We start from the raw sequence: 25499 nt of genomic DNA on the forward strand, positions 1-25499 counted from the left end.
TTTGGAACAAATGAATGTTATATAAACATTTTGCTTTTTTTAATAATCCCATTACAATAGAGGGTTTTTCGTGACTCAAACAACCTAAGTACACGCTGAACCCCTTTTTTCGTTACAGTATTGTAATTGCTTTATGGGACATACGTACTCCCCCCAAACCACCCCCTACTGCGCATGCCCTGGCGCCGGGCGCTTTACGCCGTCTGCGCTAGCCGTACGTGGTGACGCTACCGCAACGTGGGGTTTCCCGGAGCCGAATGCAGGGTTACCGCGCCCATCTCTGCTGTTCGATGGCCGGAGGACGAGACTGAGGCGCCTGCGAGAGCCGTTTCGAAAGGGTGTCCGGGGTGCCGCGCCGAGCGAGGAGTCACACGAACTGTTACTGAGGAAGACGAACGAACGAGGGACGGAGCAGCGGACTGCAGTGAGACACAGGACATTTCAGTGAAAACGCGTTTTTTTTTGTAGAAAAGAGAAAAAAACAACCGTGTGCCTTTTTGTTTGGAGCGGAAGAGCCTGGCAAGAGCGCGCCCCCCTGCCCTGTGCTGACTGTGTGTGCCGGCGTGTGTCCCAGCGTCCCTCGGTTCGGGCAGCGCCGTGCCCTCTCGTCGCCAGCTGGCCACCCTCGCCTGATCCGCGCTGCGCCGCGCCACTGTGGGTACCCAGACTCCAGAGGACAGCCCCGATCTTCGCCGTTTCCGGTCATATGCGCTACAGCCCCACCGCGGACACCCCCGACTGAAAACGGGTAAGCCTTGAGAAGTGCGGGGGGAGGGGAGCCGGGGGGTCGGGCAGCGGGTCTGTGCCGGGCAGCTGCTGCTGCTGCTGGTGGTGGGCGCTGCGGCGAGCTGCGGGCATTTGATTTGGGCGGCAGCGGTGTGCTGCCTCGATTGTGTGTGTGTCTGACTGCTGCTGCTTCTTCTAAACACGGTCGACAACGACATTCGCTGCGCGTTTTCGCTCTCTCGGTGGCTCACTGACCCGTCCGGCTCCTTGTTCTGCGGAGCTTCATGGCCGCTCAGTCCGCGAGCATAATCATGGTGGAAGGCGAGCAGCTGGGGTGGCTGTGATTCATTTCGCTTGGATTAACGATCAGCATCCGCCAATATGGCATATGGCTCTAACGGGGTGGGGGGGCATGATGATGTATTGATTTAGCTGAGGGCAACAGCCCCAGGCTCGCTACTCGTATGGCGGCTGCTGAAGGAGCCTCGAACCCCCCCCTTTTTCCCCCCTTCCTCTCCGATTCCTGCTCCCTGCGCCTCTACCCCCCATGGCTCCTGCTCCTCTTCCTCCACCTCCCTCCATGTCTCCTGCTCCTGGGTGTGTGCCCACCAACAGCCATACATACATACACACATGATCATGATCTCTCTCTCTGCCTGCAGATCATCCGCACTCCGTTTTCTGCCCTTAACTTCACTGCGTCGAGCCTTAACAGCCGTATGGCTGCCTTTGCTTTGATCCCCGCCACTGGCGAGTTGCGAGCGTTAATTTGCAGTGACTGTGCGCGCGAGAGTTTCGCTGATCCGGCTCCGTAAAAAGGCTCATAACCTCCCTTTTCCGTCCGTCATGGTGGAGCCTCTCTACTCTGGCCATCTTCTTGCTCCCACACCTCTGACTCAATCAGCAGCGGGGCTCCGCCGCGAACACACCCGCCTTTTGGATCTCATGTCCGCGGTCGGCGGTGTGACAGCGTACGGTTCCTCGTGTGTGTGTGTGTGTGTGTGTGTGTGTGTGTGTGTGTGTGTGTGTGTGTGTTCGTTCGTGTCCCGGCCATTTCGGTGTGCGGGAGTCGCGCGCGCGTCCGACTCGGCTCGCGAGCCAGCAGTCGGCTAATTAGATCGAAACAATCCGATCCCATTAAACGTGCACGCGGCCGGCGTTGGCCACCCGTCCCTACTGGTTTACCGCGTTTTTTTTTTTTTTTTTACCCTGTTTTCCGCCACCAGTCCAGAGCACAATACGTCGGAGAGGAAACGGCTCATGTGAGATGTTTCAAATGAGGAAGATGCGATTCCTCTCAGATGCAATTCTGAGGTCCGAAAAAGACCATTTTTCACTCCCGAAACACGCCTTTAGGAATCCGTGTAGCTATAAAACGTAAAATAGCAAAATATTTGCCTCAAAAGTTCCTAGTCGCTGTGTGGTATTTTTTTTTTTAAACCGTGGAAATCACATATTGTGAAATTAGCCTCAGGTGTGATTGTGCTGGAAACGGGAGAAGCAGTTGTAAATACTTGGACATTCAGTGTTTAAACGAGCGAAACGATTAAAACAGCTTCTAAGCATGTAAACGTTGTCGTAAAACGGTGAGAAGCGGTTCCCGCGATTTGACACACTGTGTGACTTAAGACTGCACACGGAAAAAATGGCCAGGACCCGCTTTCTCTCTTTCCTGTTCGCCGGTCTGCTCTGTAGTTTCGTCGAGCCCCGTTGCGTTTTGTACGTAAATATGTGTGTATTTTTGGTAATGATCAAGGTATTTGCTGTTAAGTGTAGAAAGCGGGCGGACGCGGCCGGTTTTCTTGGGTGGCGGACGCGCACCGTGTCCGCGGGCGGCTGCGAGCGGACAAGATGGCGGCGGCTCGCGAGGCGGGTAAGGCGGCCCCCGGAGCCTCAAGCCCGGGCGCGAGCGCCTCAGAACACCACTTTTCTTCTAAACCGCGGTAAAATCGCCTCACGTGACATTTCTAAACGTTTAAACTTCGGTTTAGTGCACAAAACCAAAGTTGAGGTAGTTTTTTTAGTGTAATTTGTTATGGCCGCAGAGCTTAAGTTAAGGAGGGGGTGTTTCTTAATTCATCCCTTAAGTTGAGCGACCTGGACGGAGGCAACTGTGTGTGTGTGTGTGTGTGTGTGTGTGTGGATGTATATATTAAAAGCGCAATTTTTTAATCGGCAAACAGTCGATTTTCGAGTAGAATTTTCAATTTCATAACCACTTGTTCAGGTATCCTGGGGCCTTGCATGACCTGACATGTAGCAGGGTCATTTTTGCTGCATTAATAAAATTAAAAGGTGTTTTTTTTGCATTACATAGGTAGTTGATGTTGGTAAGTACAGTGGTGGTGTTACTTTTCATTGTTAATAACAAACTCATCTTTAATGGGGGCCTCAATGTCTCATTACATAATACCACATCTAGGTGCCAAGTCACATGAATATTGAACACTGCTGTATAAAGAAATGCTTTTGGAAAATGAACCCATGATCTGTATGTGTTATGTAGGCTTCAGTCACTTCCCTGAATTATTGAACTAGAGGTTCTCTTGCTGTCATGTTTTGATTCTTTATGCTTTTATGCACTCACTTTGCTTGGTGACACTAAGCAGGACAACCTGGAGAGGGGGCAAAAAATCTTAAATTTGAAAGATCTGAGTGTGGAGCATTTTGTCATCTTGGACTTGTGTTGTATTCATATTGGCGTGTTTTGTTTCTCTAGTTTTCATAACATGTACAGGTAGGTCAGGTTTAATTCAGATTTGTCTGAAGTGAAAGCGAAAGGAAACTTGGGGGGGATAGAAAGTCTCACGGTAAGGGGTGAACAGTAATATTCAATTTACATTATTGATCCTGTTGGTAAAGCTGTGGGCAACAGCCTGTTTTTGGCTAATTTGGCTACAGCACAAGTGTTTTGTTTTTCATTTTTATCCCAGTGGTCCTGTGTTGGATTGAGGTTAAGGAATCAGACCATGTTTCATAGTCTCCATTCTCTGTTCCAGCTTTGCTATGGTTATGGTAGCTCATCCTCCTTCTCTTTCACAGCGGCCTTTGGTTTTGTCCATGGTGACAACCACATTCTGCTTTAGTATCTTTCTATTAAAGGGTGACATTTCTGAGAGTTTGCGTGTGGTGTTATATGTGTGGAAGCATTTCTGTTCTTCCTGGGAGTTTAGTTGCGGGCCTTAAAGGTATAATTTTGACCTTTCCTTCTATCCACTTTAATGTTCAGTATGAGTGGTCATTTTAAAACTTTTTTTTTTTTTTAATTCAGGTGTAGAGAACAGAATTTGAGAAGTTCTATGTACTTGACTGAAAAGAAGGCAAGAATAGGTGAAAGCACATTGCCCTGCTTTTGTCATTCAGTTGCCAGTTAATGTTCTTGTTTGAATTTGGGGATTAGTGGCAGATTATAATGGAGCTTTATCACTTTGTGGTTTGAGGGCCACACCCAGATTCAATTTTTGAATTTGAGTGTATACAAACTTAATCCTGAAGAAATGGGATCCTTCCACCAGTTTGGGGTTCCCAGAGTCTATCAACCAACTCCTTACCAGGAATTGGTAGAAGTAGTTAAAGCACAAGGCAAATTTTAAATAGACAGGTGTGGGTGTGTGTGTGTGTAAGGGCATGACGTGAGTGCGTATAGACTATAACATAGCTTTTACATTGATGGTGCTATTTTACACAGGATCACTCAAGTTTTAGCTTAAGATGTCTGTGTTTAGCTCATGGGTGTGGGCTGTGTTAAGGAGAGTATGGAGAAAGTGTTTAGCTTTAAGCAAAAGTTGCTATGAACGGCTTGGAAACGCAACTCTCAGGACAACTTGGATAAATGGTGGCGTAGAATTATGAGACTTTGAAGTGCGCACCACGTTTGTGCCGAGCAGATTTTCGGCCTGCTGTTTCATTGTGAATGGGAACCAATAGGATTAAATCCTTACTGTCCGTGGTTTTAGGCTTTTAGGATTACTGGTCTGGTCAGTGATAGTGCTGATTTTATTCCTAATTTTGTTATCCTGCTTTATCCATGTAGTATGTGTTACTGTGCTACCAAAAAGCTGCTTTGTGTCAGTGTTTTGTGCATTTTCTTGACATTTTTGGGATGCCCGTGCCAACTTTTATCGGATGTGTAGGACCTGAAATTCATTCTTTTCTTGATCCAGAGCGTAGAATGCAATGGATGTATTTCAGAAAGCAATTTTTAATATCTTTGGTCCATAAGTATCACAGTTGAGTACAAATGTGGAGGTTTAGAGACCCTTACATTGGGGGGGGGGGGGGGGGGGGGTGGCTTATCTTGTTTTCCAAAAAAATTATCATTTGTGCTAACTAGTGGCTTTCTCCTTTGTGTGAGGTACTAGAACTGTGATTGGGCATTGCTTTTGTCACCAGGTGTTGCCAGGTGGCTCATTTCTAAGCCAAAGGCCATCAGAGGTGAGCCTGAAGAGTGGGCCAAGACTATTCAGGTCACTGGGTTCTGGATGTTCCTAAAGAGCTGGACTGTTTTTTTTTTTTTTTTTTTTTTTTTTTTTTTTTTTTCCTCTCTCTCTCTCCCCCCCCCCCCCCCCCCCCCCCCCCCTTTCTTCCTGGAGTGGCACAAGTTGGTATTTACACCTATAAGCATGTGGTCACCAATCCAGCTTTTTGACCTCTGTTGTAAGGCTATTTTTGTTCTTTGTCAAACACAATGGCAATTGCTTTTTGATATGCCAGTATTTTAAAGTTGGATCAGGTCCTTGTGTATGGGTGGCTCTCTAAATTTGCAAGCCTTGGTAAGTAATGTTATAACTGCTAGTAAGTACTTTTGCATCGTAAATGTTTTAATTCCATACTTTTTACTCTCTAGTCCATTTGTGCACCTGGGTTTTTCTTGAATAATATACCAGCAAGCTTATGGGACTGAAAATGAAGGCTTCTGGCCACAAGGCCATGTCTTAGTCAGCAGCCCAACCTGATGAACATTACTGGTAAACATCATGGTTCTGTATTAATGGAATTCCTTGTTGGACCTGCTTGCCTTTCTTGAAGTCTATAGGCCACAGCTAAGTGACGGTACTTCCCACTAATGTAACCAGACAGGCAGCTGGCAATCTGTGTTTCAGCCTTAAATTAGTCATAATGTAACAATATTTCCATAATGTAATGTTATGTAAATAGGATATTACGCTAGGTATTGGTGCAATGTGTAGTGTATGAAATGATGGGTTAAGAGATGTTACGCCTTGGGGAAAACCAGTATGTCATAATTTGGTAATACCAAGCAGATGAAATTGTATAAAGTTTCTATTTAAGGGGGGGTATTTAAAGCTTGGAATTGTTTGGAAAATGGTGGCCAGCTAGAAAGGGTTGTAATCTATGGTAAGAGCTAGTATTCAGGCAGACAGGTGTGTACATGTGTGTTGGACAGGTAGGGGTCCATGCAGACAAGCGTCACAGTGAGTGGCACTGGTGGTCTGTTGGGGGAGAAACTGAAAATGTGGGTACCTGAGATCCCAGAGAAAGGAAGTCCAGTAAGGTACCCAGCAAATTCTTAAATGAGTATTTCCTCCTTATTGATGCATTGTTCACAGTACTGTCTCACATTGTCATGGGTCTTCAGCCATTTTTAGTTGTCATTTCCATTTGTCAGCTGTACCTTTTGTTTTTCTTTATCATTGAAGGCTTCTGCTATGAAATTCCCAAAGGTGCAGGTAGCTGGTGGGTCCCTGCAATTGTATCATTATTTGTTAACCTGACTTGTTTTGGTAAGTGATTTGTGTGTGATAGATTGTCATAGTAACATTTTCCCTAGTTCTATTGAGTAGGAGGTTTAAAACTGGGGATGGACTGAGTGGGGGAGGGGTGGCAGGAAACTGTCAGAGGCTGTGAGGCGAGGCAAACGGCATAACAGGAAGTGCTGCTTGGGGCGGAAGCTGTTCAGCAGGAAGGTAAATGAGATTTGCTGGAGGGTGTGAAGGGTGTTGGGCCAAGGGGAAGGAGCTGGTCCCATATAGGACTTGCTCTCTAAGCCCAGAAGGGAGAGCAATAGATGGTAATGGTACATTCTTAGTGAATTTAAGAAGCTATCTGGCTGGATCACAATCATATCATGGGGAATGATCCACAAGATGAATTAAAGTATATATTAGCTGGAGTATGATGTTTTTTTAAAAAAGCTGTATTGGCTCTTAAGCTGCAATTTGGTGAGCTTGCTTTGAGACCTGAGTCAGCATATTTTTTTGACATGGGTTTTAACACAGGGAGGGACAGTGGGTAGTGCTGCCCCCTCACACTGCCTGGATTGTTCAGGCACAGGTTCGAATCCAGGTTAGTCTGTGGAGTTCCCGTCTCCTGGTGTCTGTACAGGCTTCCTACCATAGTCAAGAAATGTTTAGTGGCAATGCTCAAATGCCTGTAGTGTGCATATGTGGCTACCCTATGATGGATTGGCAGCCCATCCAGGCTGTACCTGTCCTAGCCTCGTGATTTCAGGATAGGCTACAGGCTGCTGCAACCCTGACAAGGATAAGCAGTTAATGAAAGCGTTTTTTTTTTTTTTTTTTTTTTAATTCAGCATTGGCATTTACCCCAACAGTGTTATCCATGGAGTATTAACCTTTTAACACATTTGTCTGAGGTGACAATGTTGGATAAGCAACTCCATGCTAATTTATTCCAGCTGTCAGTCTTACTGTATGAATTTATGGTAAATAGGAAGTGGGATTTTAACAGGAACCTTTGGATTGCAACATCTGTGTCATCTGCTGTTACTTAAACCTGTGCTTCTTGAGACCCTGTGAAAACCCTCAGTGATTGTGTTCCTTTGCCAGACATACCACTGAACACTTAAGTTGCCAGCAGTACAGTTTCCTGAAGGAGGACCTTTCAGTACCTACTGTATTTCATGGGTTAACATAGGATTCCTGGTATGAATTGCATCACTGAGACCCATAAATGAATAACCTTGGTTTGTGACACTGCATGATGGTCCCAATATTCCATTGTTTGTTCTTTAGTTCTTACATGGGTAATCTGTATTTTTCCAGATAGTGTGGTGGTGTCTTACTGTATTAAGTGTTGTGTACCACCTAGGGTAGTGATGAGCTACTCCGGTGTGCAAACAGCAATAGATTCAAAAAGGCTTGCAGGCAGGCCTGTGGAGTTGCAGTGTGACCCGTACATCGGGGTATATTTGAACACAAACAAGTGGCCTTTTGCCACACTGGTTTATTTTTAGTGCTGGCTGCATGTGACTTTCCACTCTGCTGGCCCTCTAACTCCCCCCCCTCCTTTTTTCTTTAAAGCCATTCATCAGACAGAACAATGCAGTGGAGAAGGGGCATCCTTGTTATTTTTGTCTTCTAAGGTGTGTGTTGTCGCTGCTGACTAATGGGATGACTTGCCGTTTGTAGCCAGGCAGCCATCATCTGCTGCCTCTTTGCATTATGTGGTTCTTCACTTTTGGGGTCGAACAGCACTTGAAACCCATGGGGTGAGGAGCCGCATTCTTGGAGTCTTCTGTATGGTTTGGAGCTGTTTGTGTAGTGAGTCCGGACCTGGTTTCCTAGGGCAAGGTTCCATTTCGGGGAAGTCTAATACCGATCGCGTGGACACCAGCTCCTGTTGGCACCTCCTCTGAGGTACTTTGAATAGAAATCTGTTGTATCCCAGTTTGTTTCTGGTGAAAGCGAAGGTGGAGGCGCTCTACTTTGAATACCCAAAGCACAGCTCCAGGAGCACTGTTGTTTCTAAACCGTGACCTCGGAGCGGTACTTGCACACTTTGCATGTGCAACCTCAGGCTTCTGCTTTGAATAATGGCTGCTGCTTGCTCTCTACGTGTGGCCATATGATTTGACTCCTGTGGGAAGAGGGGGAAAAACGTGGTCAAACCTGAATGTGGAAGCTCTGAGGCAGTGCTCATCATGAGAAACTCCTCTGTCCATGGTGTGTGTTGTGGAGATGGGAGGGAGAATTAATCTTTCATGGTGTGCTGGGCATGCTTGTCACAAGGACTGCTCCCAACTGCCTTGAGTCATTTCCTCAAAACAGTGGTTGGGACCATGTTTGTGAAAGGCAGATCAGTCCAGTTTATGGTTATTCTTTTGGTGTTTGTAGCTCCTGTCAGAGAGCACTCAGCAGGTTTCAGTGGCTTTCCCATGGGACTTTCTGGGTTTGGCATACAGGCTCTTTGTGGGAGGGGGACCTCGGAGGGTGTGGCTGACAGCTCAGGGCCTGATGTGACCGAGTGACCCTAGGCTGCTATGTGGAGAGGGAGCAGCCAGGCTGAGGGATGGCGTGGTCACGTGACAACTGAACCAGAGTGCCCAGTTACACAGCCTGCAGGAAAAATGCTCTGTTTTTGTTGGAAATGTCCAAATGGCAGCTGGCCCAGTCGCTATGCTGTGGTGGTACAGGCACCAGTTTCAAGTAGTCTTCTTTTTGCGTGGTGAAGTTTTCATTAGTTGTCAGGCACTTTCCAGGAAACATGCAAATGTTCCTTCCTTCCGAGAAAACACAGAATAGGCAGAAGCATAGTGAGCCCAACGTAGCAGGTTGATACTATCTCCCTGTTCTTTCGGTGTGGATCATTGTTCTCTCTGAATATTAAGTGAAATAGTTTTGTGGCTGTACTCATTGTGTTGGATCAGCAACTTCAAGAACTTATTGATACATGGATCTGTAGGTCTTTAAAGCTTTTAAGTAAAACCTGTAAATGTGAAACAGCAAATTGAAGTAGTTAGCACTTCATCAAGGATTGGGGTTCCCACCATCAGACTCAAAGGTGTTGCATTGTAAATGATTTAGTTGGGTCTTATTGTTCCCACATTATTCACAGCATGTTTGTGTCAATGTTGACACTTAAGTAGGTGTCCTGGAAGGAACAAGAAGCTGAGGAATGCCACAGTGCAGGTCTGAATTGTTGCTTGTCTTGACAGTCTTCATTGTTGCCAGTGAAGACATTCATGTCACATAGTTCTCTTTAGAACAGAAGTTCATCCTGACAATGAAATATTCAAAAACATTTAATTCAGCATCCAAAAGAAAAGAATAGGTGAACTTCACAGCTTCTCACTCAACCAGCATCTTTTTTTTCCTGTTGTGTTTCTGTGCCTCTTTAAATGCGGAGCTTAGATCTCTTCTGGTTCAGTCAAATTGGGACAGTTCTTTCACTCTGGGGAGCGTCATAGTCATTTCTGCTATAATGCAATAGTTGTGTTCCTGTGAAATACCATGTTATGCCAATTCGTAATAATGTTTCAATTTCAAAATGGGGCCAGGGGCAGAGCGCTTAAAATACCGTATTACCTACGAAAAAAAAACCATAGCACACCCAAAATGAACTCATACGGTTGTTTTTAAAGCATTTTATTGTATCCACTTTGTTGTAACAGTATAGTTTTTCTTATATGCTTTTCACTTGAACACCAGAACACTTCTTTACACATTACTTTGGTAGGCTATGTTTAACTAATATAGTAGGTCAAAATTCAATATAGAATGCAACAAATTTTTTAGTGCGAACTTGGATTTTCTGAATGGGAATGTTATTGCCGCAGTGCGCTTGCGGTAGTTTGCATTATGATAGTTTCTCATAACGTTACATCCTAATCACGTGATTAAAACTCAGATGAGAAACTGATTACGTGTGCTTGTCATCAGAGAACCAAATTTTATTTAGTCTTTTATATATATATATATACACACACACACACAATTGTGGGGAAAGTGCCCTCATTTGAGGAGTACAACCTGGATCAACAAATATTCTGTCTTCATAATGAAACTTTATGGTACAAACCAACCAGGTGACAACATGAACTTTGCTTCTGAGGTGCTGAGTGTCATTGGGAACACTGGCAACTCCAAGAATGACATGAGCAAATAAAACGTAAGTCTCGCTCAGTATCAGTGTAGCCATAGTTCTGCAGTGCTATTGAGTCGTTAGTTTTAAATAAACAGCACACACAAAACTAAATTTTCATTCCCCAGTTCTTGCTCTCTTGCTACGTTCCTCAGAGACTCCCATAGGAGTTAATCATCAATGCATCCTGGTCTGGAATGGGTTGTGTATTGTTCCAGAGATGGTCCTCTCAGGGGCTGTCTAGAGCATTCCCCCCCCCCATACATATGCAGATGTATGTGAAGCCTCTCTAGGCACTGACCTGGTTAATCTAGCAGTCCATTCAGATCTGAAAGAGCACTTGTGTGCTTTCTACCCTATAAAGCATTTCTTTTGACTTGCTGTGCAGGATGATGACATTAAACTGATGTCCTTGTTTAAGATATGGATCATCCATTAGAAGCCAGTGGCTTAATTTTTGGGTTTCATCTAGAGCATGTTCGCCAACAATGTCTGACTTAAGTTCAGTATTCATGTATATACACCAATCAGCCACAACATTAAACCCACTGACAGGTGAAGTGAATAACATTGATTATCTCGTTACAACAGCACCTGTCAAGGGGTGGGCTACAATAGTCAGCAAGTGAACAGTCAGTTCTTGAATTTGATGTGTTGGAAGCAGGAAAAATGGTCAAACGTAAGGATCTGAGCGATTTTGCCAAGGGCCAAATTGCGATGGCTAGACGACTGGCTCGGAGCATCTCCAAAACAGCAGGTCTTGTGCGGTGTTCCTGGTATGCAGTGGTTAGTACCTGCCAATAGTTGTCCAAGGAAGGACAACCGGTGAACCGGCGACAGGGTCATGGGCACCCAAGGTTCTTTGAGGCACACGATGATCGAAGGCTAGCCCCTCTGGTCCAATCCTACAGAAGAGGTACTGTAGCACAAATTGCTGAAAACCTTAATGCTGGCCATGATAAAAAGGTGTCGGAGTGCATCGCAGCTTGCTGCGTAGCCGCAGACCGATCAGAATGCCCACGCTGACCTCTGTCCGCTGCCGAAAGCACCTACAATTGACACAGGAGTGTCATAACTGGACCGTGGAGCAGTGGAAGAAGGTGGCCTGGTCTGCTGAATCGTGTTTTCTTTTAGATCACGTGGACGGCCGAGAGCACGTGCGTCATTTACCTGGGGAAGAGATGGCAGCAAGGTGCACTATGGGAAGAAGGCAAGCCGGCAGATCGCGTGTGACGCTCTGGGCAGTGTTCTGCTGGGAAACCTTTGGTCCTGGCATTCATGTGGATGTTACTTTGACACGTACCACCTACCTAAAGATTGTTGCAGACCACATACATCCCTTCATGGCAATGGTATTCTCTGATGGCAGTGGCCTTTTTCAGCGGGATAATACGCCCTGCCACTCTGCAAAAATGAAGTTCAGGGTGTTGACTTGCCCTCCAAATTCCTCACATCTCAAACCGGTCGAACCTCTGTGGGATGTGCTGGAAAAATAAGTGCGATCTATGCAGGCTTCACCTCGCAGCTTACGGGGCATAAAGATCTGCCGCTAACGTCTTGGTGCAAGATACCACAGCACATCTTCAGAGGTCTTGTGGAGTCCATATCTCAACGGGTCAGAGCTCTTTTCGCGGCACAAGGGGGGACCTAGACAATATTAGTCAGGTGGTTTTAATGTTTTGGCTGATAGAACTGTCCATCGACACCAATCAGATCAAGCAGAGAGTACGATGTGTAGTTGAGGTTATCCTTACTTTGGCCGGTATGTGGGCTGCATGCTGCCTCCACAGGGCGGGGTGCGCATTCTAATATGTTGCCGGGATTCCACTATAAATAGAGAAATGTTCTGGTCAGCAGCGTTGGGAGTGTCGCCACTCTGCTTGGTTCAGTGTGTGTTTCAGCCAGTTGGGCAGAGTGATAGATGAGCGGTGGGGGGGTTTTCTCCTCTGCACTTGGGGATAATTGAGCGAAGAGGGGAAGAGGCTTTTAAGAGATGTCCTGGAGTGATGTCCTACACACACAAAAAACCCATCATATGACCCCCTTGTGGTTTGCTTGCACTTGTATGAACGAGTCACTCAGAGCACTTAGGGCTCCTGGATGCAGGCTGCATGGGGAGAGAGCCTTCCCAGCAGCTCCTTCCATCACAGGGAATAGACTATCCAATGAAGCCTTTGCCTCTTATTCCACTTGGGGGTGGGAGGGGCACAGAATCCAGAAGGATCTGCAGCCCAGACAGCTGCCTGTTCCTGATGGGTGGACTCCCTCCTTGTCATGCAGGTCGAGGTGGCAAGCTTCCAGGAGACAGGATGCTGAGCTGAGCGCTGTTAAATATTACATATACACCGTCTGGCCGAAACCAGCAGCTGTCACAAAGGAGCATCGTTCACACACAGTCTTCTGAGAGTGGAGCATCGCTGTGTGTTTTACTTGAAGACTGTAAAATCATAGCAAGACTGGGTCTTTGTGTACAGCCATTGTAATATATGCATGGGATACACACAAGATGTTATATCTTGAATAGCTATCCAGTGCTACTTTTTAAATCTAGGGAGTGGCAGTTTGTGTGCAGTACTTTTTAAAAACCAAACTACTACTCAGCCTTGAACCTCTGACCTTTTGGTTTTCGTTCCTCCCCCATATTGCCACCACCCACCTTATTCTACAGTTTTCTACATGGGAGTGGGGCTGTGTTTGCTGATATGGTTAAGAGGAAGACATGAGTTGTACAAATGTCCTGTCTTACCTCTTAGAAGTGGATGGACCGGAAGGTGATTTTGGGTTGTGCTGGTTGACTGCAGTGAAGGTATAATGTCTGTAAAATGAAAGCACTGTATGTTGCAGTTTCTTCAGAATCTCCACATGACACTGCCTGACCATACACCCATTGTGCACACCGCTGCTTGGGTTTCCTGAACACACTGGCCTCGACACTGAAGTGTTCAGGTGCCGAATCCTATGCAGATGTTATCAGTGGATAGCATCAATTAAAACATTAGTTCTGGTGATGTTTCCAGGTCTGGCTTGGGTCTACAGGTCCAGATTGACATCCTAGGGAGAGCTCTGGCATTGTACACCACAGACTGAGTTAAGGATCAAACTGTGCCGTGTCAATGGGCGAGACTGTCAGATGCAAACATCACTCAAGGTAAAATTGTCTGGTGAGCAACTGTAGTGGGATGGATGTGTTGGTGTCACTAAGATGTCACAGTGGGTAGGAATTCTGGGAAGCAGGCATCTGGCTGTCAGCAAAAGGCATGGAAGCTTTCAAAGACTCTTCAATTGAAATATTTTCCAATCCAGAACGTTTTCCCAACTGCTGAGGCTTCACACTATCTTATGTATACTAGAAATATATGTATTTACAGTATGTTTGTTAATCTTTTTGTGGGAAAAACATGCAATTTGACCTGCGTTATGCTTTGTGGTTCCACTTCTCAATGATCTTCGTAATCCAATGTCATAGTTTCATGTGAAGGTGTTTTTGCTTTTTGTGACCCTACACAGCTCCTGACAATGAACTCATAGGGTGTGACACCAATGTCAGGATTTGGGCAGAAGTCTTTCAGTTTTATTATTTCTCAGTGTGGTTGGTGTCTGATTTGTTGACCTTGCCCCATCTTTTTTGTTGGAAGTAAAACATGTCTGTCAGTTTGCATGCAGCTTCTCCACCCAATTGCTTTTAAAAGTGGACTTCTTTAACATGAGATGTACCATGTAAACTCAGCCACTGTCACCTGTCAGGGTAGTAAAATGTTAGGGGTTTCCATCCTTCTGAAATATGCACAGATTTGCTCTCTTTGCTGTAGTAGAATTTAGAGTTCAATTTCACAGGTTGATTAGCAGATCCTTTGAACTAATTGGTGCTTCTGTGGTTAAATTTTGCATCCATATTAATCTGTTGCTTGCTTGGGTGATATCAGTGGTCTGAAATGAGCTACTGAATTCTAAATAATATGCTGCATTAATGTACACTATTTCCAGTGTTCCTTTCTGTAGAGGTATGAATGCATTTTGGATGATCTTTGTGTGGATGATGCTGTACTGATAGTACAGTTTTGAGTCTCATTTCTGCATTTCCGTAGCTCATAGATCTCTCAGAAGGGGAATTTAAGATTTACCAGTGGTGCCTGCCTACCCACCCACTCACTCCAGTTATTGTGAGGGATGTGGTCATCCATGCAGGCTCTTGCCTTGTTTGGGGGAGATGATCCCAGCACCCTCCTTCTGCAGCACCATTACAAGAGCAGAGCACAGAAGTGTTTAGCCACACTCGTGACATCACCAGCTGCTGTCAGCAGGGTCGCCTAGTGTTTGCTGGGGATGCAAGAGCAGCGGCCAGCCTTTCTTTCTGCTCTCTGTAGAATTGAGATGATCTGCACCTTTCAACAGTCATGCTTTAAGTTACAGGTGGGGTGGTGCTGCTGTGGTTTTCTTCAAAGTATTTAGATAAATTAGCATCCAGCTGTTTTGTACAGGAAGCTGCAGTTAATGTTGCACCGGTGCTGTTATGCAGGCAGGGTGTTGGCGAGCCCAGGGATTACTTGTGGTTGTGATGGGGGAGTAATTTGTGGTTGTTTGGATGGTGCTTCATTCGGGGGGGGATAAATGGCTCCAAATGGATTACAAGCCCATTCTTACTGGTCATATGGTTGTGAATATTTGTTCACATTAAACGGCAAAAACATTCTGTCCTGACAACTATCAGACACCTCCTTTTGATTCTGGATACTGGTAACTAGCCAAGTAATTTGAGATTTGTAGGCCTGCTAAATACAATTAATGCAAAGTCCCAGTCCACAAGTTGACACAATTAGCTTTTTGATGTTTTTCTAAGGTCTAGCTATTTAATTGAAAAATTGTTGCAGGAAAAATTATTTGAACAACTTTGTAAGTTGTTGTTCCTAGCATCTGAGGGCTGTAGTGAGATTGGCCAATTTGTGTTTACTCAAGGAGACTCCATGTGAAAGCAGCTGTTTCTGAACAAGAGCAGGAAATTACAGCATGGTGGGCAAGACAGGGCCCTGCTCCCACCTCCCGTGTCTTAAGTTTGGTGGCACACTGCCGGTTAGGGCCACATTACTTTTTAAGTAAATGTAAATTGTGTAAAATATTTTGGGCTGTAAACGGAGACTTGTAAGGTTATGTGTTAAGATTTTTAAATGAAGCAATTGAGAACTTTCCTGATTGTTGAAGTGTGGGGGGCGCGGTGGCACAGCAGACTTGGTCAGGTCCTGCTCTCTGGTGGGTCCGCGACCCCGCTCGCACAAGCGGTTTCAGACTGTGATTGCTTATAACTACATTTTGAGTTTTTCCTCACTGATTAACAAAAATGGCAGTAACTTGAATGAAAGAAATGTATGAATTATCAATGAACTTAAGTGCAAATGTTTCATTATGGCAGACAAGGTAGGGTTGATTAACGTTTACCACTGCCACAGCATGTGCTGAAATGCAACTGGCTGCGTGTTTTCTTTAATTCGTCCGCATTCGTAGTGAATGACGTCCTCATGTGGCCCCCCGGAGATTGCACATTTTTGCACGTGACAGTGGGTGCTGGGGGTTCGTGGGCCTAAACATAGTTCACAGTGATGTTTTTCAGCCCCTGGGCCTATTCACCTGCGAGCTAATTAGGTACCGTCTCCTGCTTGTTTACCCATTAGGCTAATCTTAAATAATCTTAAATTAACTTCCCTCCGTCTTCCACTCAGCTCCTTACAGCTGTATTCACTCACTCAAATCCACACCCCAAACTACCTTCACACTTTGTAAATTGTTTAATTTTGTGTTCATTTAGCAGACACTTTTGTCCTAAGCGACATACAACTTAGCTAAAGCACGAGGTGCATTTCACAGAGAGACGGATGCAGACACACGATTCCGACATGCAGTCGCTGGTGAAATATTTATTTACGTGAACTATTGTTTGCACCTTCAGTGTACCTTCATTTTACTACAAAAATGAACCCATCTCTGTAGTTTAACATCTGATCTGTGTAATTATAGTTTACCGTTAGTTTTCTGTGATTTATCACACAACTAAAGAGAAAACAAATGCCAATATTTTTCTGTATAATCTCCTGCATAGTGAACTAAATAATGTGTTTACCCAACATATTTCTGATCCACTTCAGGGATAATGCTTTCCTCAAGGATATGGCTAAGATCTTGGACTTCTAATGGTACCCTTTTGCAAAGTCCTCTGAATGATCTACCCTTTTGGCAACAAATCTATGTTGACCCCAGTATGTTGGGAATTAATGTTTTTTTTTATTGCTTTTTCTTCATATTACTGGGTTACTCTACTCTTACAGACCTGAACTCAATAGGCTGGATGCCTTCAAGTTTCTGTTATAATTGAGCCTGTTGTTCTCTTGCAGATATTTGTTGGGAATAAATAGTTAAGCTCTGAGCAGTGGTAAGGAAGACTGCTTGTCCCAGAAAGCAAGCATCCTGAACATGCGTTGTGTGCCTGCCTGCATTTTTAAAGACTGCAAATGAGGTCGTGGGTTGCGCTTGACGCTCCTTCATCCACTTATACCATCAAGGTATGGTCCTCCAAAGTGAGTGTGTATGAGATGAAATGAAGGTCTGCTGAATATTGGAGAAAAGATGAGACTGCTCTGTTTGAGTAAAGCTGAATCTCACTTCCTTTTCCACTTGTCAGTGCCTTGTGCAGATCACAGTGCTGATAGGACACACTGGAAAATCTGAAGTCTGCCCCCCCCCATCCCCCCACCCGAGCCTATCCTCTGCTTCTCTAAAAATAGCCTGCATATAAAGCAGACTGCACATATTAGTACTTTCTATTGCATCGTATGAGTACAGCTTTAAAAACTTGTCGCTCTTTATCTGTAGCTGGAAAAAGACAAACATCTGTATCCTCTCACCTCCTCTGACCCAAATTCCCATTAATGGGCTCCTTTTGCTCCAGAGTGTTTTACTCTGCGAAAATGTAAATGCCTTAAGGGTGTACTGTGAATCTGACAGTTTACCATCCAAAGCAGTAAGCAGAAATGGTTTTTTAGGGGCTTCGTGACAGCCAGTATCTTTTATTGGTTCTTTCCAACACTGGTGAACTCGGTTAGGTGATTAGGGCCATATCTGGGTCATATGTGTTACAAGGAGACTACTAACTAGTTCTGACAGTGAGGCTCTCCTCAGTGGGGATTGGCAGAGAGGAGGGGGCAGATTTAACACAATTACCGTGATACGTTTTTATTGACGGATTAGCAAGGGCTTTACTTGCATTGGCTCTTTGCGGACGTGGTGTCTGTTATCCAGCCAATCAGAAGGAGCTCGAAACGTAGAGGTGGTTAGGTGTTCCGCTGGACAAGAGTTTAGTTCACAAGTTCCCAAGCCAGTGAAGACTCGAGCCATTAGGACGAGGGGAATAGAGGTAAGGTGAGCTCTCGATGCGCTGGGAGAGTTTAAGGGGCTGAGTCACAGTAACCAAAATAGGTGGCAAATCGAAGTCTTTCACTTTCAATAATGGCTTCACTTTTTTGAATTTTGGTGTCATTTGGAAGATGATACCATAATCAGGCTCCTAGGTACATTGGAAAACCAAGCTAAGCCTATAAACAGGTTTTAAGAAGTACAGTAAATTCTGCTGTAATGTGATGTGTTCCTATGCCAATTCCCATAATGAAAATAAGCTTCAGTGGGGGAAAATGGGGTTAGGGAAGGGCACAAAATAATCAGCATTAAACTCAGCACACCTGTGAGTGCAAAACCTACCGTGAACATTTCTTGCAGTCATGAAGTTCGGGACACTTCTTTCAAAGTGATGCTGTTCCAGCCTTTTATGCAACATGCCAAAATGCACAGGATGAGTTTGGGAGCAAATCAGATTTCAACAAATTCAAACTGCCCTTGCAGAAGTTCTTACTTCCCCCTTCCCCCCACTCTATTGATCATTATGTCCTAAACCTGCAAAGTACAGAATGTAGTGTTGCATCAAGTTGTATATCAGGGTTCTGTTTCCAGAAGCCACTTAGTTCCAAATGTTTTTCACCTGCGAGAGAATTTCTCCAGTAAGCAGTAGACACCAGTTAAGGTTTCATGAGAACATGGGTAATCCTGGCAATCATGGTTTAAACCTTGAACAATAATTACGTTCTCTCCTATCTTGATTTAATCATTGTTGTTTTTCCACCCAGCTGAGCTCTTTAGGAGCCCTGCTTCTTCAGTCTACCACCGGGTGGAGTTTGAGGAATGGCCGTTAGGTGCTCAGTCCAGGGTGTTCATCTGAGTCCATAAGTCTAGTTTTTGTGCTTTGTCTAGTCTTTTAAGCCTGACTATGGGTGTCTACGTGTGTGTGTGTGTGTGTGTGTGTGTGTCCCATTTCAGGAAATTTTAATCTCAAATGTTTGGAAGCTGTAAATTCTACAGCTAGAAAGATTTTCTTCAGAGAGCAGACAGTGATTTATCTGGAATTTCTTTGACTTTCAGTATCAGCATATCAAATTACAGGTCCACACATTTGTGACAGCAAGTTATGTGTCTAGAGCACAAAGTCTGAAAACCATCTTTAGCCCTGTTGTTGTCGTAGTGTCCTTGCTCATAGTCCTCTGGTTGTAAGTTAAAACAGAATCTTGGAGGGTAGGGGTGGGTTTGGAGGGCATGTGTGATGCTTTCGGTTGCTGGGTGTCCCCCATGTCTAGCCTGAGTGAAAGTGTCAAGGCTAACCTGTTTGACCAAAGGATTGGGGTCAATGGGATCGCCACTGCTTTCAGGATCATCAGCAGGTTTCGTCTTAACCGGATTTGGCCAGAGGAGCTGAATCGACGGTGTCCCAGGATTAGGGCGGGTGACATTGGCTGGGTGGTGTCGGGACATACGGGGTGTTGAGCGCAGCCAGGCAAGCATCTCTCTCAGCCTGGTGAAACCTGGGGGTGGCCGGTGGTTACTACAGCATCCCTCCAGCATTTTTGTGCCATTAGTGCAGCTACATTTTATCCTTGTTGCTCTTTAGGTGTAGCTGCTGGCCTGGCCTACCATGCATTTCCTAAAATTAACCTGTGTACATCAACGTGGACTGGTTTAGTCCTTGTCCACATTTACTCCGTTGTTAAGGATGTTTGATTTTTACATCAGGTTAAAGGGGGGTGGGGAGGCAGTCTTAAGCACAAGGCTGGAAGCAGATTCCTGTTGCTAGGTAACAGTTTCTGATGGTTCCGGAGAGCAGCCAAGCTCCGCTAGGTGTGGGGGAGGGTGGCACCGCCTTGTAATCGCTTTCAACATGTGGGCATTTCTGAAGATGTGCAGTGCTGGCGGCGGTCAACAATCCTGACCATGTGGTCATCACAGTCAGGCTTCGTAACGTAGTTGTGACATTTGTGCAGTGGCTGCTGCAGTGTGAACTGAAGGAGCAAATATGTATGGAATGTATTTTGGGAATAGAAAGGGGGACCATGGTTCTCCTTTTTTACTTGTTTCCCTGCTGATTTACCCTGAATGGCTCCAGTAAGAGTTACCCAGGTGTATAAATGAGAATCAGTCTAGGAAGCATACTGTACAAACCTCACATTAAGTTGCCTTTCAGAAAAGTGCTGAATAAATGTAAATGGTGGCCCTTGAAGTATTCCTGGTGTAAGACTACCCAAAAAAACCTTACAGATTTTCATTCCCAAGGAGCAGCAGAATAAAATGCACCAGAATCTTTCTCAGAAGGTCATTTGTTGTCAGACTGTCATGTAATTCTCTATGTAATATCCTTGTGTCTTTGTGTACCTTGTTTAGGTAAACCTGGTGTTAAGGACATTATTGTGAGGAATCTGTTTTGATTTTCTGATGCTTTCCTCCAAGGCGACTTAGTGTTGTACACTAAGCTGCTTAACAGTTGTTTATCCATTTCTACAGCTGGGTAATTTAACGTTCAGTTTGGGCTAGGTACCATGATCAAGGGTGCTACAGTGGAAGTGGGATTTTTACCTGAGACCTTTGATTGCATGGAATAGAACTGGCATGGCACTGTTGCAGAGGGAAGACCAAGAAGTGCTGATGTGTGTGCTCTCTCTCCTCTGCTTCAGAGATCAGCAAGCATCCCGGCGGACGGAGCATAGCAAAGCACACCGTCTAGAAGAGGAAAATGAGTGAACTCGACCAGCTACGCCAGGAGGCTGAGCAGCTCAAGAACCAGATCAGAGTAAGTGGAAGCTCTGCCCTTGAAGCCCATGCAGTAGATACTCAGCCCCACCCCTTAAGGTCCAGGCAAAAATCCTGTTTCAGTTGGCTTAGGTTCTAAACCCATGCTGTCAGTCACTTCGGACTACTGTATAGGGTTTGCTGAGTCGACTGCAGCTTTCAGTGCATCTCTCTCCCATCCGCTGTGCATATCCTGCTCTGCTTGGACAGCATGGAGGGATTCCCTCCTCTCATTAAAGTTTGAAATGGCACAAGGAAAGCCAGTAATAGTTTGAGTTGTTTCAAAAGTTGCTTCAGAGTCAGTTGTGTAAGTCAGGAGTTTACAAAAGGAAGAAAAAACCCGAGGCCCATGTAGTCTGTTTATAATATAATGTCGCTGATAGTGTTCTCTGGGGCCTTCACAGCAAGTCATTTCTAATATTAGCTCTAAAGTGCAGCTATTGTGAGAGGACCTGAAAAGGTTTGAGTCCAGACTGCACTGGCGTCGTGGTTAATGAGACTGATTGTGGCAAGCATCACAGTGTAGTTTTGTTCAGTGTATCAGTTCATGCTAAGCACCTTGACGAAGGGTACTGTAGCACTAGGGGGCTTTCGAACCTCTAAAGTGCAAGGCAGAGGTTCTTACCACTATGTCACCTGTTGGCCCTCTGTTATATAAAGAGCGAAAGTGACATTTGCTGCTCGTTGTGCAAATGTTCTTCCTTATATGCCGGAAGGCAAGGCTTCTCATTTATTGGCGTGACCAACACTTCACCCCTGACCCCTTGAACCCAGGTGAGCAGAAGCACACAGACTTATGGAAGTGAAGCGAAGCTGAGGTGTGTGCATGTGCTTTTGTGGACCTAAGTATAAACACTGCTGGAGTGCAGAGGTGGATTGATGGAATTCCTGGTGATCCTGGTGTGTGTCTCCTCCTGAACGGGGGCCAGCAGCCGTGTTTACATGACGGAAGGAGAGAGAAGCGTGGTGCTGCACGCATCCCGGAACGAAGCACCAGCCAGGGGAGTTCAGTTCAGATCATATCTGCTCCCGTCGCTTCGTCTGCGCGCGCGTCTGGTCGGTCGGTTCCTTTTTGAACTCCCGTGAATAAGTTTAAAGAGGGAACGTGACAAACAGAAATGATTTGTAATGTGAATATGTTGACTGTGATAAATTAACACAGTAAAACTTCAACTTCCTTTAACTTTAGATTCCTTTAATTTCCATCTTTTTTTTTTTTTTTTTTGCAGGATGCCAGGAAAGCTTGTGCAGATGCTACCCTGTCTCAGGTAAAAATCCAAACCAAACTTTTCTTGTTTGAACCTGGGTTGTCATGGGTTAATGGTTAAGCTAACAAATCAGAGTAGGATCTGGGTCTTGCTGGATCAGGCTGTGCGTTCCAGCGATGTTTAGGGGAAACGGTGGGCTCTTCAGTGACTAATGATACAAAAGGTAAGCGCAGCTCAGTAAACTGTTTATACTGGAAGTGCCTCCCATATGGATGGACTTTGTGACACGGGTCTATAACAAGTTTTATGCAGAAATGGGTATGGGAGGTACTGTGTCAGTTGTGAGTACATGACCGATTCAAAATGATTTCCAAACTTTAAGACGCTGCCCTATTTGCATTCCAAGATGTCACTCGGTCAACAATGTTCCAACTAACAGCACAATTCTGTATGTCTGCAGTTACACGTGTAAATAAACATGTCTGAGTGCAAGGCTTTTTGTGTTGCAGATTACGGCGAACATTGACCCTGTCGGCCGGATCCAGATGCGCACCAGACGAACACTGAGGGGTCACCTGGCTAAGATCTACGCCATGCACTGGGGCACCGACTCCAGGTGAGCTCTCTCTCAGGGCAGGGAGCAAACACAGCTACACTCTTACAGAGCAGCAGGAGGAGCACTGGTGATAGCATTTGCAAGCTGAAAGGTTGTAGGTTTTGAGTCTCGTGCAGTTTTAAACTTGTGTAGCTTTTTCATTTGCTTTGCAAATGGAACTGTTTTCAATGAGCGAATATGTAGATGTAAATGGTAGCGCTTTGAAGATATTTTGAATTATGAGAGCAGTACTTGCTGTGCAGGTAAAAGTGAGCATTTTAAAAAGTGATGCTCTGTCCCCTCACCCCTGGGTTTGGGGCTCTGCACCGTTCAGGTCATCACATCTGAGCCTCAGTTTGTAATAAGCTCAGCACAGCTGTATTTTATGGTGTTCGGTGCCCTGCAGTCACTGTTTTGGTGACTTTAGAACCCCAGATTCACGGTGCTTAGGAGTGTAATCGGAGTGAAAGCATAACTAATTTAATTGTGTAGCTAATCTGAGGGGTGCGAGCAGGTTAATTCTAGTCTTGCTTTGGTGGAGAGAGCTGTGTTTGGCAGGTGAGATAATGCAGGGCAATCTCCTATAAGCACCTTAGCAAGAAAGTGCCACTTCCAGCAAGCAGGTGGTCAAACGCGCTTATACAGTAAGAGGTGAAGTGTCCTCGGGTGGGGTTTGGGTCCTCAAAAGGTTCAGAAGAGGGTTCATGTGGCTAAGCTTTAGGCTGCTGGACTGTGGGGCCTTCATCATAATGCAGTGATGTGATATATGTAAAGACCAGCAGCGTGAGATCATTGTTTGAAAGTGAAACGCATTCCCCCGACCAGCACTTCCTTTACTGGGCCTAGTCACCTCTGAAACATGTTTTGTGTCTGGCTGTGCACATTTTATGGCTTCTGTGTGTTTGGAGGTTGGCTGCTGGTGGTTCTTGTTACTCATTGACCTGCACTTTGCCACTTGGAAGTGTCCCGTGAAAGGTGTTCATTTAAGCGCCGTTTCCTGCGCCACTCTCCTCCTCTTCCCCACAGACTCTTAGTGAGCGCTTCCCAGGATGGTAAGCTCATCATCTGGGACAGCTACACCACGAACAAGGTAAGATGAGCTTCTCCTCCGCTTTGTTTTTTTGCAGAGTTGATATTTTGTGACCCGCTAGTACCTTTTTTCCTCATTTGTTTTTATCTCCCTGTAGGTGCACGCCATCCCACTGCGCTCCTCCTGGGTGATGACCTGCGCCTATGCGCCCTCTGGGAACTACGTGGCCTGCGGAGGCCTGGACAACATCTGCTCCATCTACAACCTGAAGACCCGCGAGGGCAATGTGCGCGTGAGCCGCGAGCTGGCCGGCCACACGGGTAGGGAGTGACATGCAATATGTTCTGCAAGGAGTGTATTAGCATTTCTTTATTTGGCATACAGTTTTCATGATGTAAGCAAAAGTGCATAAACAGCAGATGAAGAGCTTCAGAGAGATATAGGACTATCAACACACAGCTTGTGTGTCTGATACTGTTACTGGTTTCCATCCCTCAAGCAGCTGCATACAGGAGTGATGTTCAAATAGCAAATGGTGTTGGACTCTTATGTAGCTCTCAGGAGAGAAATGTGTCTGACTGAGGTGGGTTTTGAGACCCTTTTAAATGCTGGGAGGGATTTGGCAGCTCTGAGGTACCAAACAATTCAGTTGAGGGGAATATTGGTTCAAATCCTGTTTTATTTAGCAGTTCAGCAGCAGAGCACCTTCTGTGATTAAACTTCTGTCATCCATCAAGTTCAGCTCTTTAACCACTATATCACCCACTGGCTGTCTGCTGGATTACCCACTAGAGCCTAGGACAATGTAAACAGTGATTGACAGTGTGCTGTGTAATGGGTGTTGTGTGGACCAGAGTAGCTCTTCTCAGGAGAGCAGGCGCTATGTTCCCAGTATGACTCCCTTCACGTTGTGTGCTCTGCTCTGCTCTACTCTGCTCTGCTCTCTTCAATCGTGTTCTTGTTCCAGCGGCTGGCAGCTGCACCAGGGCCTTAGCCGGGCAACTCGGCACTACGGGTGCCTGTGTGTCATGTGAAAGGTCCCACGTCGCACTGGTTATTTTTGTTCTCTAAGACTGTTAGTGTTAGTTTTGGAAACAGCTTCCTGCAGGGCTTCTCTCTGCTCTTACTTGAATAACTCGGGTTAGTGGCTTGGCTTAGACACCTTTATCCAAAACATAACTTCTTTCACTCTGACACTTAATGTGTTAATATGGCATCTTTTAGTGCAGTGGCTATTTTTACAGACCTTGTAAAATGGTGTAACCGTAGCACCCTTTCTGGGGACTTGAACCTGTACCCCTTAGATTAATGAATCCTGTGCTTTATGCTGCTAGATGGATGGTCCTCAGTTTACGTTTCTATCTATGCCTGTCCCTCACATAACAGGGTTAATTTTTTCCCTGAAGTCATTAGGCAAATTCCAGCGGTGAATGGGTTAAATTAGCATTTTCACATATGGGAGGGATGATTGGTTCCTGAACTCGTCAATTTTTTTTAATCCAATAAACATGGACACATTTCTAATATTGTAACAGATTAGACAAAATGTTAATGTATTTAAGTAGCTGTCCAATGTATGGGTAGAGTCTCTCCAGAAAGCATACGGTGTGAGGCAGGGTACACGTATTTTGACGCTTATGGTATACCGAAAATTCATTGCATCACGGCATATGCCCTTCATTATGCACAGCAGACATACTGCTGCTGTAGTATCCATGTTTAGGGTACTGACCCCAAATTGATAGTTAAAATTACCGTACTTACAAACGGGTCTGTGGTAATGTGGTGGGTCTGGCTGTGGACATGAGCTAAACAAGTAATAGTACTGAATCATTTCATCTGTGATCGCCTAATATTGTTGCAGAAATTATATATAGTTAGCTTTTTATGATAGTACAGTGTCCACGTGTTTCACAGCGTGGAGGACATACTAGGCAGTTAATAAAAT

At 45.2% G+C, this 25499-nt stretch overlaps 1 protein-coding gene across 1 annotated transcript in view; it reads left to right on the plus strand.

Moving 5' to 3' along the window:
• Positions 1 to 246: 246 nt before the first annotated feature.
• gnb1a (guanine nucleotide binding protein (G protein), beta polypeptide 1a) overlaps positions 247 to 25499 on the plus strand; it is a 30647-nt gene continuing 5394 nt past the window's right edge. The window contains exons 1-6 of the mRNA XM_018746685.2: positions 247 to 748; positions 20604 to 20719; positions 21948 to 21986; positions 22436 to 22542; positions 23548 to 23611; positions 23709 to 23871. Of these exons, the coding sequence (XP_018602201.1) occupies positions 20663 to 20719; positions 21948 to 21986; positions 22436 to 22542; positions 23548 to 23611; positions 23709 to 23871 (430 nt within the window). The 5' untranslated portion in view covers positions 247 to 748; positions 20604 to 20662. The remainder of the gene's footprint in view (positions 749 to 20603; positions 20720 to 21947; positions 21987 to 22435; positions 22543 to 23547; positions 23612 to 23708; positions 23872 to 25499) is intronic.

This window comes from Scleropages formosus, chromosome 2 (assembly GCF_900964775.1).
Source record: "Scleropages formosus chromosome 2, fSclFor1.1, whole genome shotgun sequence".
NCBI classification, from domain to species: Eukaryota; Metazoa; Chordata; class Actinopteri; order Osteoglossiformes; family Osteoglossidae; genus Scleropages; species Scleropages formosus.